At 38.7% G+C, this 16,220-nt stretch overlaps 2 protein-coding genes across 5 annotated transcripts in view; both read right to left on the minus strand.

Annotated features, from left to right (window-relative positions):
- The window catches only part of aopep (aminopeptidase O (putative)), a 255,885-nt gene extending 252,364 nt beyond the window's left edge, over positions 1-3,521 (minus strand). For 2 of the 4 annotated variants that reach the window (XR_007935394.1, XM_051929667.1), the window contains exon 1: positions 3,447-3,508. The gene's annotated coding sequence lies outside the window, so the exon portion shown is untranslated. Of the gene's footprint in view, positions 1-3,379 lie in introns of all 4 variants that reach the window. The other 2 variants (XM_051929668.1, XM_028805344.2) reach the window with 2 other exon arrangements.
- A 7,971-nt stretch (positions 3,522-11,492) lies between these two features.
- dock8 (dedicator of cytokinesis 8) overlaps positions 11,493-16,220 on the minus strand; it is a 156,058-nt gene continuing 151,330 nt past the window's right edge. Inside the window, 2 exon segments of the mRNA XM_051929472.1 lie at positions 11,493-12,540; positions 15,135-15,305. Coding sequence (XP_051785432.1) covers positions 12,489-12,540; positions 15,135-15,305 — 223 coding nt within the window. The 3' untranslated portion in view covers positions 11,493-12,488.

Raw genomic sequence — 16,220 nt, forward strand, 5'->3', positions numbered from 1 at the left:
GAATGCCCTTAACCTGAAAATTACTCCGGGGCGCTGTACAATAGTGCTTAGACCCCCAAAGGACATGCGAAAAGACAATATCCTCTCAGGGATTAACAAAGTATATCAAAAAATATTCCAATTAAGGCAAAAGAAGCCTGTTCAGTTCACAGCAGTAAAAAACGGTGGGTCTGAAAACTTGCAGCTATTGCAGCCCACCAGGATCACAGTTTAAAGGAATACATCACCCAAAAATGATATTATTTACCTTGTGTATTTTGTAGTGGTAACCAACAAAAAAAATTAATCTCATGTATTTATACAAAATGGAGAGGAAAAATGTGTATGACATAATAGAAGCCAAAAGTAACCAACACTGTACAACAGCAAATAATGTGAAAAACATCCACAGAATAAAGAAAAAAAAAATCTCACGTTACTCATGTTGTATAATCCACAAATTAGTTATCCGGTCATATGCTCAAAGGGTGCAAAACACATGCGTCTTTGCTAATATTGTTAAATATTTACTCACTACACATCATAAACATGAAACTAAAGCTCGTGGGATTGACTTTCTGAACTGAAGACAGGACTCTTGACCAATGAATGAGAGGGAGAAGTGTGTCATTAATTCAAAAATAAGCCTCCTATGATGCTTTAGTTTCCTGTTTATGATGTGCACTGATTATTTCAGAAGTACCTATTTTTGTTCTGTGCAGACGACTAGATAACTAATATGTGACACAAGAGATTTTTTTTTCCTTTCCATGGAAGTTTTTAACATCATCTGCTGTTGTACAGCACTGGTCACTATTGATTTCTATTATTTCATAAGTTTTTTTCTTTCCATTCTGCATGAAAACATGGGATTAAAAATTTCCTTGGCCACCACAACAAAGTACATGGGATAAGAAACATTTAAAGAAAAATAGATAATTTTGGATGCAGTACTCCATTAACACCCCTGCTATAAAAATGTATTGTGCTAGTAACGTGTCAACTGAAGCCATTCTACTTCGTTCTTTCACTTGAATCTATTCATTATGAACAAAGTCAATACAATTCCTGCATGGGTACCTGGCACTGTCTAAGGTGGGGACAATTACTAAATGTCAGGAAGAAACATGGCCTATTGTCGTGCCCTGTACAAATGGAGAATGTGTGCAAAACCCGGCAGATTGGCTCATTGGCGTGGACTTGCCTACCAAACAAACACACACACAGCTTTATACATTAGACTAGTTATGCTATCCCCCATCTACGATGGGTTTAAATCTAAATAATAAACATAGACCTCAGTGTTCATGTTTGAGTACACCATGTAATGCATGTGTCTCTCTCATATGCCATTTGGTATGGGATTCATAAATCAAAGTTAATGTTTCTGATGTACCATCTGTTGGAATGACAAATGCAATGCATTTTATTACTAAAAATGTTTGTGATGCACCATCTGTTACTTATCCGTTTATTAAGGAGGATGGCACAGTTGCCTCTGACACCAGCTACAGAGGTTCACAGCCTAGTTATGAACAACACATCTCTATTACAGTATGTAATACAAAGTAGCAAGGCATGTGTTAGACAATAAAGAGCTTAGTGACTATTGCTTCTCAAATACTACACAATTGTGTGAGTCACTGCTTAGCCCCAGATTGCTTACATATTTAATTGCTATGCTCAAAATGCCAAAACTATTATGTATATTAGCTAATTTTTGCTTACTTCTACTATGTAGGCATTGCACGAAGTGCTGCTACCTGTGGGAGCCTATACAGGGAGGCCCTGTCTTGCAACTAACACTACCAGGACAGGCTCTGTATCAAATTACGAGAACAATGGCTGTACACACACTTCTGTCAACGTTCAGAACTTTCTGCAGAGGCCAGTTGCATAAAATCTCTATATATAAAATGCTAAGGTCAGTCTGTCTGTCACACAATTGCTTACAAAAAAATGAGATTACATAGGACCTTGATCTTGGCCTTAATCGAAAGTTTATAACCAGATCCGATATGGAAATACAAAAATATGTGACCTGTGGTCACGTGTTTCCAGCAAAGTGGTCGAAAAAAAAAACTGATAATCACCATTATGGCAAAAAGAAAAAGAAGAGTAGCAACATCTGTTAAACATCAAGCAAATTGCAGAAAGCAATTCAATTACGAAGAGCAAGAAAGAAGAAGACAAGATGTTGCAATTGAGCAGCAGACAAACATGATGGCTCACAGGCACTCAAGACAGTCTGTGGTACAGACTGGAAAAATGAGAAAGTGACAGAAATGCATGGCAACAATCGAGGCAATCATCAAACAGTCAAAACATCCGACTATTTAAAAGCATTCCTTTCACATCGTTACATCAATGTTTCCTTGAAGTCCACTACTTGGCAAATTTACAAAAGCAATGTCGAGCTGTATTTTGTAAGAGTAAAAACCAAAGGATGTGTGGCCAAAATAGAAAGGTTCACCTTGCTCTAGATGAGCCAACAGACATAATTCAATGTTAACTTCTACAGGAACTGACAGGAGTGGCTATTTAGAAAACAAAAGTGTTAACAGCTCTTCATCTTTAAATTGTTTTGGATTTGAATTTTATTTTAGGCCCTTAGGTCTGGGTGTTTCACTAGTAATGTAAAAAAAATAAACAGTTAATAACATATGGTCAACTATCGATAATACAGCACTGCTAAAGGTAACTGCAATCAGTATGAAGGAGAAAAACATTCACGATTACTGACTTGTAGATTCGTCTATTAATCTGTAAAATTTGACACAAAACCAAAGACGTTTGATGGAGGCATAATATTACTGTAAGCATCTAGTAATTAAGTCTTGACTTTTCTTGTCCTGAAAAAGGCCCACAGTTTAAGGATGTACTCTTTGAAAAAATTACCTAGTGCTGAATTTACATTTTAAATTCCATCCGGCCCCTTTACAACTGAGCAAGCAGCGCACGAAATGAAATTATCTTCCACATCTTTTCGTATCCAATACACACATCTCTGTTTTAAACAAATGATTTTAACATCGGTCGTCGGAAAATGACACTGCTTGCAGAATAACTCTCCCTGGTTACTGGAATGCAATTTCCAAGAGTGCCACGCATTACCAACGTAAAGCACACAAGTCATCAGAAATGAATAAAATTCGAAAAGGACATTATGAACTCGTATGACGTGCCAAATGTAAGGATGCAGATCACGGGTGTGAAACAAAAAGCAAGTTTAAATAACTGTTATAGTTTTGACTAATACTACACTGACGAATTTGCATTTTGCACCTAATCATTATACAACTCTACACCAGCATGTCACCCACGGAGATATCAAAATCAGTTATTTATTTCTATAGTCGGTTAAAAATAAAACAGATGGAATTTAGCATACTGGACTTACTGTAGTTATTATTTGCAATACATTAATAAAAACGGAACTCAGTAGCTTATGCCTTAACAGCACCCACCACCTCTACCTTTCTGAGTGACCGCCTCACATGCTCTCCGTTCCGGCTGTTAGCGACTTGTAGTTTATAGAGGGCGTCGGCGCATTAATGTGACGTCACTGTCACCGCGCCCTTCGGTTGCAGCCTAACCGACAGCTTTCTCTCATGTTGCGGCGTGGTGTTAACTTCTAAGCGAGCTGAAAAAATGCGAATATGCACGTAGACTATATAAAAACGTTAAAGCTACTTTGATTTGGTGGTTCCGTGTCCTTTCCGGAAAGTTTCGGTCTTTACAGCGCAATTTGTTTGAGGGTTGTTTAAAATAAACATTCGCTCAATCGTGTGATCGCAGGCAGATGGCTCCAGCTGTACAGGTGCTGGTCATAAAATTAGAATATCATGACAAAGTTGACTTATTTCAGTAATTCCATTCAAAAAGTGAAACTTGTATATTAGATTCATTCATTACACACAGACTGATGTATTTCAAATGTTTATTTCTTTTAAAGTTGATGATTATAAATGACAATTAATGAAAGTCCCAAATTCAGTATCTCGGAAAATTAGAATATCAATTAAGACCAATGCAAAAAAAAAGGATTTTTAGAAATGTTGGCCAACTGAAAGTTATGAACATGAAAAGTATGAGCATGTACAGCACTCAATATTTAGTTGGGGCTCCTTTGGCCTGGATTACTGCAGCAATGCGGCGTGGCATGGAGTCGATCAGTCTGTGGCACTGCTCAGGTGTTATGAGAGCCCATGTTGCTCTGATAGTGGCCTTCAGCTCTTCTGAATTGTTGGGTCTGGTGTATTGCATCTTCCTCTTCACAATACAGTAATCCCTCCTCCATCGCGGGGGTTGCGTTCCAGAGCCACCCGCGAAATAAGAAAATCCGCGAAGTAGAAACCATATGTTTATATGGTTATTTTTATATTGTCATGCTTGGGTCACAGATTTGCGCAGAAACACAGGAGGTTGTAGAGAGACAGGAACGTTATTCAAACACTGCAAACAAACATTTGTCTCTTTTTCAAAAGTTTAAACTGTGCTCCATGACAAGACAGAGATGACAGTTCCGTCTCACAATTAAAAGAATGCAAACATATCTTCCTCTTCAAAGGAGCAAACAAATCAATAGGGCTGTTTGCTATTAAGTATGCGAAGCACCGCGGCACAAAGCTGTTGAAGGCGGCAGCTCACACCCCCTCCGTCAGGAGCAGAGAGAGATTGAGAGAGAGAGAGAGAGAGAGACAGACAGATAAAAAAATCAATACGTGCCCTTCGTGCTTTTAAGTATGCGAAGCACCGTGAAGCATGTCACTTCACGAAGCAGCTGCACACAGAAGGTAGCAACGTGAAGATAATCTTTCAGCATTTTTAGACGAGCGTCCGTATCGTCTAGGTGTGCGAACAGCCCCCCTGCTCAATCCCCCTACGTCAGGATCACAGATAGTCAGCGCAAGAGAGAGAGAGAGAGAAAAGTAAGTTGGGTAGCTTCTCAGCCATCTGCCAATAGCGTCCCTTGTATGAAATCAACTGGGCAAACCAACTGAGGAAGCATGTACCAGAAATTAAAAGACCCATTGTCCGCAGAAATCCGCGAACCAGCAAAAAATCCGCGATATATATTTAAATATGTTTACATATAAAATCCGCGATAGAGTGAAGCCGCGAAAGGCGAAGCGCGATATAGCGAGGGATCACTGTACCCCATAGATTTTCTATGGGGTTAAGGTCAGGCGAGTTTGCTGGCCAATCAAGAACAGGGATACCGTGGTCCTTAAACCAGGTACTGGTAGCTTTGGCACTGTGTGCAGGTGCCAGGTCCTCTTGGAAAATAAAATCTGCATCTCCATAAAGTTCGTCAGCAGCAGGAAGCATGAAGTGCTCTAAAACTTCTTGGTAGAAGGCCGCATTGACCTTGGACCTCAGAAAACACAATGGACCAACACCAGCAGATGACATGGCGCCCCAAACCATCACTGACTGTGGAAACTTTACACTGGACCTCACGCAATATGGATTCTGTGCCTCTCCTCTCTTCCTCCAGACTCTGGGACCTTGATTTCCAAAGGAAATGCAAAATTTACTTTCATCAGAGAACATAACTTTGGACTGCTGCTGAGTGGTCCAAAGGCAAGACGCTTTTGACGCTGTCTCTTGTTCAAGAGTGGCTTGACACAAGGAATGCGATAGCTGAAACCCATGTCTTGCATACGTCTGTGTGTGGTGGTTCTTGAAGCAAGGACTCCAGCTGCAGTCCACTCTTTGTGCATCTCCCCCACATTTTTGAATGGGTTTTGTTTCACAATCCTCTCCAGGGTGTGGTTGTTCCTATTGCTTGTACACTTTTTTCTACCACATCTTGTCCTTCCCTTCGTCTCTCTATTAATGTGCTTGGACACAGAGCTCTGTGAACAGCCAGCCTCTTTAGCAATGACCTTTTGTGTCTTGCCCTCCTTGTGCAAGGTGTCAATGGTCGTCTTTTGGACAACTGTCAAGTCAGCAGTCTTCCCCATGATTGTGTAGCCTACAGAACTAGACTGAGAGACCATTTAAAGGCTTTTGCAGGTGTTTTGAGTTAATTAGCTGATTAGAGTGTGGCACCAGGTGTCTTCAATATTGAACCTTTTCACAATATTCTAATTTTCCGAGATACTGAATTTGGGACTTTCATTAATTGTCAGTTATAATCATCAACATTAAAAGAAATAAACATTTGAAATACATCAGTCTGTGTGTAATGAATGAATCTAATATACAAGTTTCACTTTTTGAATGGAATTACTGAAATAAATCAACTCTGTCATGATATTCTAATTTTATGACCAGCACCTGTAGACCTCCACGATTCAGTAGCTCCGCTGGACGGGCAATTGGATTGCAGGTTTTTGTCACTTGGTTTACTTGACTTGAGTCAGATAACTCTCATCTTAACCATAATGTAACCAGGCGTTATCACGGACTTGTAATATAAAGGGACAACCTTTTCAATGGAGTGGAGCTCTGGAAGACCGTCGCATGTCACACTGAATTAGACTTGTAGGTAAACACAGTATGGATTCCAGGAAATTCTACGTAGACACGGAGAGGAAATGCAAACTACACCGCGACATATTGGCAGGACGCTAACTGTCTAGTTGGTGGTTAAGTGGAAACATCGACTTCTATCACGTATGATTTTCGTGCTTTTACTATATTTTTGCAGGGTTAGCCATCGGTTTTCTGGATATGCCAGTTCCACAGTGGTTGTCAAATTCATATACAGTTAGGTCCATAAATATTTGGACAGACAACTGTTTTCTATTTTTGGTTCTGTACATTACCACAATGAATTTTAAATGAAACAACTCAGACGCAGTTGAAGTGCAGACTTTCAGCTTTAATTCAGTGGGGTGAACAAAACGATTGCATAAAAATGTAAGGCAACTAATTCATTTTTTTAACACAATCCCTTCATTTCAGGGGCTCAGAACTAATTGGACAATTGACTCAAAGGCTATTTCATGGGCAGGTGTGGGCAAGTCCGTCGTTATGTCATTATCAATTAAGCAGATAAAAGGCCTGGGGGGTATTTTTCGTACGTGGATTACTCGTTTAGCCGGATGTAATTGTTGACGATTTGGCATAATCCTGGATCTGTCAGTTTTTCGAAACTCTTGCTGGATGTGTTGTCATAGCAACACATCCAAATCCACAAACCTGCTCGGAGCAGGTTTGTTCTACGTAAACAAGGATTAGTTTACACACGTGATCAGTGACGGTGCGTGGAAGTCATCCAGTCAGGGCTTCACCGTTCATGAATGAGCGACCAATTGATATCGGTGCGCAAATTATACAAAGAGAATTTCATATAGAGAGGGTTTTGCGCGATCGGCAAGATCCTTTATTGCTCCCGGAGGAAATTCTGTACGAAAGATACCGCTTTAGCCGAGGGGGAATATTGTACCTCAAAGATTTATTAGCTCCGTATATTCGAAGTCAAACTCGGCAAAGTCGGGCTCTCACAACCACACAGACAGTATGCATTGCTTTGAGGTTTCTTGCAAGCGGCACTTTTTTATATACTGTAGGCGATGCGGAACATCTATCGAAAAGTGCAGTTTTCCATGCAACTCGTAAAGTCTGTTTGGCTCTGAAACATTTCCTTCGGGTTTTTATTGTGTTTCCTGGACACCTGCGTGTGCAGACAAAAGAGGCGTTTCATGCCATTGCAGGTATTCCATAAAGAATCTCACAATCAGCCTAACATTCTCATTACCCAGGGTTTCCAAATGTGATTGGGGCACATGGGACTGATCAGAGTGGAGTTTGATCAAACATTATTTGGAAAATGTACCTCTCCTCCTGATGAATAATCAGACACAGTGTCTCCATCAAATATTTGACCTTCGTCAATATCTCGTTGTTCAGACACAGGTTCAAGGGATATGACATTCCCTGCAACCGACCCAACAAAAAAGAGGGCTATATGGAACATACCTATGGCACACATCGATGACAAATATATGCAATGACCATCCTTTACCTGAACTGAAGTGACCACTGCATCCTGCCACTGGTTCTGGGGAGGAGCTTCCCCCTGGAATGCCCTCAGAAACAGGGCGATGGGCATTTTGCTGGAGAGCCAACTCTTCTGCAGGGGTTAGGTCTGGACCGCGTGGACCTCCAGCTGTTTTTTGCTTGTCTGCCTTCTTATTAGCTTTAGAATTAATGTTTTTTATATTATAAATGATTATTTATGTTAACAATTCTTTAAATAGTTATATATTAATATTTACCAGTTTGAAGTATATTCTTCTACTTTACTTTAACCTGTTCCCGTGTTCTCCTTCTGCTCATGTTTGATCTGGAATTATGACATATTAAATAATAATTAATCTGACACATAGAAAATGAAACGCTGCTTTCAGTAAGTACAATGCACACGCATTTAATTTTTCGGCCACTTTTTGCCAGCCGTCTTTTCTGGTTTGGGCTGCTTTTGCAGTGTTACCCCTTGTGCATATTAAATCTTGAAATTCTTCATGTCCTTCGAATGAAAGGTCTTGCTCCGCTTGCGTGAAAAAAAAATGCGCCTGTTCTTTCATCATTTTGTCACAGCCTATCAAAGACTTGCTGATCATGTTTTCTAGACTCAATATATATGGGCTTTTCACTCAGCGCAGGCGCACGCATTCATCTCGGATGATTAGATCCAGCTAGACTAATCTAATACACGGCTGCGTTTGAAAAACTGACTTATCTGGATGAGTTTCACCGGCATTAACTTATCCAAGATGAGGCACCTGATCTCGGATGATTTAAGCGACGTACAGAATAAACCCCCATGGAGTTGATTTGAGGTGTGGTGCTTGCATGTGGAAGATTTTGCTGTGAACAGACAACATGCGGTCAAAGGAGCTCTCCATGCAGGTGAAAGAAGCCATCCTTAAGCTGAGAAAACAGAAAAAACCCATCTGAGAAATTGCTACAATATTACAAGTGGCAAAATCTACAGTTTGGTACATCCTAAGAAAGAAAGCAAGCACTGGTGAACTCAGCAATGCAAAAAGACCTGGTCGTCCACAGAAGACAACAGTGGTGGATGATCGCAGAATCATTTCCATGGTGAAGAGAAACCCCTTCACAGCCAACCAAGTGAACAACAATCTCCAGGGGGTAGGCGTATCGATATCCAAGTCTACCATAAAGAGAAGACTGCATGAAAGTAAATACAGAGGGTGTACTGCAAGGTGCAAGCCACTCATAAGCCTCAAGAATAGAAAGGCTAGATTGGACTTTGCTAAAGAACATCTAAAAAAGACAGCACAGTTCTGGAAAAACATTCTTTGGACAGATGAAACCAAGATCAACCTCTATCAGAATGATGGCAAGAAAAAAGTATGGAGAAGGCGTGGAACAGCTCATTATCCAAAGCATACCACATCATCTGTAAAACACGGTGGAGGCAGTGTAATGGCTTGGGCGTGCATGGCTGCCAGTGGCACTGGGACACTAGTGTTTATTGATGATGTGACACAGGACAGAAGCAGCCGAGTGAATTCTGAGGTGTTCAGAGACATACTGTCTGCTCAAATCCAGCTAAATGCAGTCAAACTGATTGGGCAGCGTTTCATGATACAGATGGACAATGACCCAAAACATACAGCCAAAGCAACCCAGGAGTTTATTAAGGCAAAGAAGTGGAAATTTCTTGAATGGCCAAGTCAGTCACCTGATCTTAACCCAATTGAGCATGCATTTCACTTGTTGAAGACTAAACTTCAGACAGAAAGGCCCACAGACAAACAGCAACTGAAAGCCGCTGCAGTAAAGGCCTAGCAGAGCATTAAAAAGGAGGAAAGCCAGCATCTGGTGATGTCCATGAGTTCAAGACTTCAGGCTGTCATTGCCAGCAAACGGTTTTCAACCAAGTATTAGAAATGAACATTTTATTTCCATTTATTTAATTTGTCCAATTACTTTTGAGCCCCTGAAATGAAGGTTGTGTTAAAAAAATGCTTTAGTTGCCTCACATTTTTATGCAATCGTTTTGTTCATCCCACCGAATTAAAGCTGAAAGTCTGCACTTCAACTGCATCTGAGTTGTTTCATTTAAAATTCATTGTGGGAATGTACAGAACCAAAATTAGAAAAAAGTTGTCTCCATCCAAATATTTATGGACCTAACTGTATGTGTGTGTGTGTATATATGTATATATATATATATATATATATATATATACATACACTGTATGTTTTCTTGCAATGGGCATTCTGGGGACTCCACCACCATTTATTTCTGACCTTATAAAAGCCTCTGATAACTCAAGACAACATTTTAAATATCCCCTTTAAGAAAATAAACCTTTGAGCACCTGCTCCGTTAGATTTAGGTAAACCAATGTCAAATTCCTGAAAGAAAAAAGTTAAGGGCATAAGCACCTTAGGCATTTCTCACTTGCTTCTATATTTAAGAACTATACTTCTCCTAATTAAATATGTCTTATGGAAGTGTGCATTTTTTGTTGTATGCTATTCTTTATTATTCTTATCTCAACTTTCTTTGCTTGTAACTATTTCTTTAACATCTTGTAAGGCACTTTGAGGTACATCCTTTGTATGAACATGTGCTATAGAAATTAATGTTCTTGTTGCTTTGGTTGTCCATCTCTAATAATCATTCAGTTTTGAAACTCAAGTACAGGGTTGCTGGGTCGCTGGTGTCTCAACTCTTGGGCTCAGGACAAATGTTGCCATCCACTCTCTATAATCAGCGGCTCTGTCTCTGGTCTCTTACCAGTTATTAATTAAGGGACCTTAAGCTCTGATGATCTTCATTTTTGAGAGGTCTACATGGTTCAGATTAAAAAACAGCCCCTGATTGCACCCCGCCAAGGACCAATGTCTCTACAGGGCTATCTCAGCATAATAGGCTCAGCCAAGTATTCACAGTATATGAGTCTGGTGTGTGTGTACACTTTCTAGGAGCTTATGATCTTGTTTGACCTTTTACACACCCAGCTCCCATTCAGGCACACACTCGATATTGGACACAACACAGAGCAGTGAAGGGAACAGAAGACAGATGTGAACAGGACTTATAAAATCCACAAGACATACTGTACCAAACCACACACAGTGTCAGCAGTTTAAATGCACAAGTGTCCAGTGGTTCACCCCTACTACAAGGTAAATATTTTTAAAGAATTTAAATTACCCATTCTTACTGAATTCAGGAGCCTATCCCAGCAGCTCTGCCAGCATGATTGGAGCCAACCAGTAATGGATTGACAATTCCTTACTGGTCGTACTAACGCTGACTCATATGAAACCAACTTAGAGTCAACAGATTAATTTAGCACTTGTTTTAGCATGTGGGAGTAAAACTGGGGTGCACAGGGAAAAGCTCACCCAGACACAGGGAGAACATGCACTGCTTGGATGCTGTGATGAGGCAATGCTAGCCACTCTGACACCAAGCAGGTTTGGTTAAATGGCTGTGTGGTTGGGGTGTTAGTTTGCAGCTCGGCACCAATAACCTAATCTCATCAAACAGCAGACTTTAGAAGGAAACAGCATGGCATTTGTGTACAATATTTTATTAAAACTATGACTTTGCCAACATGAACAAAAATAATCCAACATTTATACATATATTTTCTTAATAATGTGCATTGTGTAGGCAACTTCTTTTTTCTTTTTATTAACATTTTGAAATGAAATGTACAGTCTTAAGTTATATTTAAGCAGTACTTACTGTTGTAACAGACTATAGAAATGTATTTAAAGATCAGTTTTGTTAAAATAAAAATGAGTTGTACATTTAAGGCACACCTAAGAATTCACTTAAACCAAAGTCCTGAATTACAGTTGGGCTAATCTTGGTTTATTTAGGAAGGAAATGCACAACATTGTCTGTTTTAAAGTGAAACTGGAGTGGGTCATTGGAAGTTATTGATATTTACTTGTAATAATCACATTTCAACATATTCCTTAAAGGATTCAAACATTAAAAAATGTAATTAATGTAATACTTAAATAATTAATGTACTGCAAAATCAAATTAAATTAGGGAAAATATCTGAGAATGCGAGTTCATGTAAACTCTAAAGTACTGTACCTCTGATAACTGAAGGCAGATTGCTGCATGGGTTCAAATTATTCAATATTTCAGTCATTACATTATCATACTTTACAACAAAACTAATTACAAGCACATCTCTGACACTGACTTGAGATGTAGTTGGCTCAAATACAGCAAGAAAACTAACAGTAGGTATCAAACAACAATCTTCAGTTGACTGAAATGTGAAAGCAAGTACTGGTACATTTCTATGATCACAATGCCACTATCACACATTTCATTTACAAAGAGCTCAAATGTCTCTCTTAGGCTTCTATGCAGTTACACGTTTTATGGAAGAAGACCCTTAATCAATTTAACTTTCAGTAGAATTGCCTCTGGTGTCAAGGGTGCCATCTTCAGCAGGTAAAGAACAGATCACAGGTCTCCAACAATACTGCTTCAAACAACTCCCCCGTTCCAGTAAACTCTTGGGGTCCATTTGGGGGTCTCATGAATTTTCATCTGCAGGTCTTCTGAAACTTTGCCTTTTAAAGGAGTCCCTGGACAACGATGAGAAAAAAAGAGAAGAGGCTTTACAAGTAATGTTTTTAAGTGATGTAACATTGCAGTCAAAGCACATTAACCCCATTAATAACACACTGCACACAATTCAGAATATACTGAACTCCGTTTCTACTGTTAAAAGATATGCCTGTGGTTATACAATTTTTTGTGAATCACAGACATCAAATGAAATTTAGCCATATCATTCTTAAAATAATGAAGGAAATCCTGAAGGCCGGGTTCTTTTCCCAGCATTGCACATTTTGTGTGACTCGTACATTCTTTAAATATGCTGATACTACACTATTGGGGATGTTAAAATTGATTACATCTTGCCTGAAGAAGGGGCCTGAGTTGCCTCGAAAGCTTGCATATTGTAATCTTTTTAGTTAGCCAATAAAAGGTGTCATTTTGCTTGACTTTTCACTACTTCATTTCAGTCATTTTTAATAGTGAAATGTACAGTTTTATTAAATGTTGAAATTTAGCGAAACAAAGGCAAAGACACAGTCACAGAGTTTAGAAAGAAAAATACATTAGTCCCATGTTTACTCTTACAGTATGTAAAAGACTACATTTTACGAATGTTCTGTATTTGTGTTTTGCACAATGCTCTGCCCTTAAGTTTGAACTGCATTTTTAGGAACAAATGAGCTCAATCATTAAATTGCACGGCACAGTTTAAGTGGCAAGAGAAGTCACTGGAGTTGATTGTATGTTTTTAGAACAGCTAGCAGGAGATTCTGTCTTTAAAAGCTTCATCAGTGTCTTTAATGTTCTTGCTTATTGACTCTGGTGTAAAATTTGGTTTCAGCAGTTTTGATCAGTAATAAACTCCTGCAATGTAGAATAAAAATAATTCAATATAAAAGATCAAAATATTTAGGGTTCCTAATGCTATCGAGTAGCTCAAGCAGAAATAAAATTGTCATTCATGTTGTATATTATGACCAATTCAATCCTCCCATACAAAAAAAGAATGAAAAAGATTGATATTTGTTTTATGAGTTAGACAAAAATAGTAGTCAGGACTATTTAGGTTTTGTTAAGCAAACATTGAGATCACAAGACAAAACCTAAAAAACATTCAAAGAAAACTAGCCGAGAAGCTGTTTTGCTAATGCTAGGAAGCAAAGTGCAGATAATCATTGACCATGTGGCTCACTCTTTTGTAAACAAGATAGTTATGCTTTCCGAGTTTTATTTCAAAACACCACCTTTCAATTTTACTTTAAACTCATCTGAATAACCTATGTACAGTTACTTGTGACAGAAGCAAAGTTGTCTGGCTACAACACAAAGACTCAGCAGGGAAGTTCAGTCATTTGAAATGGAATCAGTAACATGAGGAGATGAGAGGAATCCATGGTATATACTGTATATGAATTTTCCTTTATCTCTTTTACTGAGCATGGGAAAGGCACTTTATAAGAAATTTATTTATTATTATTATTGTGACTTGCAATGAACTACTCTAGTTGGACTATCATTCTCCTCCAACCATTCAGCTTCCAGGATGGCCTCTGACATCATCAAGGATGGTCTTAACAGAAATAGGATGGTGACAGATTCACCAAGCACTCTCTGCTTCTACTGAGACACCATCATATAGATTACATTCTAATTAACTGATGTAGGAACAAACATACAAGCACATTAACATACAGTGGAACCTCAGGTCACGAACGTCTCGGACCACATACAAATCGGGTTACGACCAAAAAGTTTGCCAAACTTTTGCATCTGTTCACGACCACACACTCAGGTGATGAACAAGCCAGTTTCCCTTCCCATTCGTATGCTTCGATGATTTCTGCACGTGTTCAGTCTCTCCCTGTGCATTCCCTGTGCAGCCAGCGAGTGAGAGAGAGAGAGAGAGTGCTTTCTCAGTTTTTTTATTTTTAATAATTTTGCAAAAATCTCAAGTAAACTTTTTTCACATTGTCATTATGGGGTGTTGTGTGTAGAATTCTGAAGAAAAAAATGAATTTAATCCATTTTGGAATAAGGCTGTAACATAACAAAATGTGGAAAAAGTGATGCGCTGTGAATACTTTCCGGATGCACTGTATATTTACATACAGCTCGTACGGTCCGGTACGGATTAATTGTATTTATATACAATCCTATGGGGGAAATTACTTCGGGTCATGACCAAATCGGGTTGCGACCAGAGCTTTGGAATGAATTACAGTCGTGACCCGAGGTTCCACTGTACAAACAAATGTCAAGTCAGCTTCATGTATGTAGATGGCCACCATAACCTTTTAACCACACTTCCATGTTATCACACATACATGAAAATGGCGATGCTTCGTGATTCCACCAACATACAACTAAATAAGCAACCTTAAAAAAACCAAAGCAGATGGTTAAGCTTTACTGCATAATGTAACATGACAATATGCAAGTGAGGAGTTTCTCTGTAACTTGCTACATGATTTTCTCATTGTCTTGTATTTTTTATTTATTACAATACTTATTAACAAATGGATTTCTCATTGTGTCATTATGAAGCTTACTCTGACACTGACAATAGATAAAACATTTTTGTTCATTTACAAGATTTTTATACTTCTGCAAAATTTACCTTGTTTCAAGACGAGGTTTCACTATAGGTTTGTATAGATCGGGAATCTTTCTCTCAATCATTGGCCTTAGATTCTCTTTTAATTTTCCATAATTTTTCTTCAGCTCTTGTTGATATTCTTTCTGATCAGCCGTGATCAAGTGCTTATTTTTCTCTACAGCTTCTCCACATCTAAAGAAAAGGAGGAAATAAAATTTAAATCTCCCAATTATGCATGAGTTAAAAGCCAAACAGAGAGGGCACTGACAAAAGTTTCACTTCTGGAACAAGCATTCATGATATGGAAATGCAACCATTGGCCAAATGATACATTTATATGTGTATTTGTAATGCTATGTTCACATTACAAGCCTCATTTCTCAATTCTGATTTTTTGCTCAGATTGGAGTTGCCTGTCTTGATAGTTCACATTCACAAGTACAAATGACCTGTATCCAACTGTAGTGTGAATGGATGTGTCATCTGAAATGGCACGCATTCGCATATTGATATGTTTGTGTACAAGTTATCTGCATCACCAACAACAAAAAACATCATATATGTGATACTTCTCTTGGTATTAAAGTCAACAAAATGGATGAACTAGAAGCTAGTGCATGGATCACATTTTGCTTTGGAAGATGACAAACAGTTAGATTGAGAAGGTGAATAAAAGCCAGACAGTAGCTTTTGCTGGTACTGCTGCACCAAGAAATGTGAGTACGAGACAGATGCCAGCTGTGGTGGGACTGTGACTGTAGTTTTGTCATGCCATTGGTGCTGACTTATGACTACAGTACTCAGTCTATTTGTATAGGCAAAAAAAAAACCAAAAGAATTCCGATCTGACTGTTCTCATTCATGACCATGAATCGGATATGATCCAATCTAGCATCACATATGAAAGAGACTCATATCTGATTTGGAAAGATAAGATTTCTATGTCCACACATTCCTGAAAACATGACATCTGTGTCACATTAAGGCAAAAAATCAGATTTGAGTGACTTCAGCCTGGTAATGTGAACATAGCCGTAGTGCAACTGCAGTGTTTCTTATTACTCACTAAAATCTATTCAGATCAACTCACACATATTCCGAAAACAT

The sequence above is a fragment of the Erpetoichthys calabaricus genome, chromosome 7 (genome assembly GCF_900747795.2).
Source record: "Erpetoichthys calabaricus chromosome 7, fErpCal1.3, whole genome shotgun sequence".
In the NCBI taxonomy this organism is placed as follows: Eukaryota; Metazoa; Chordata; class Cladistia; order Polypteriformes; family Polypteridae; genus Erpetoichthys; species Erpetoichthys calabaricus.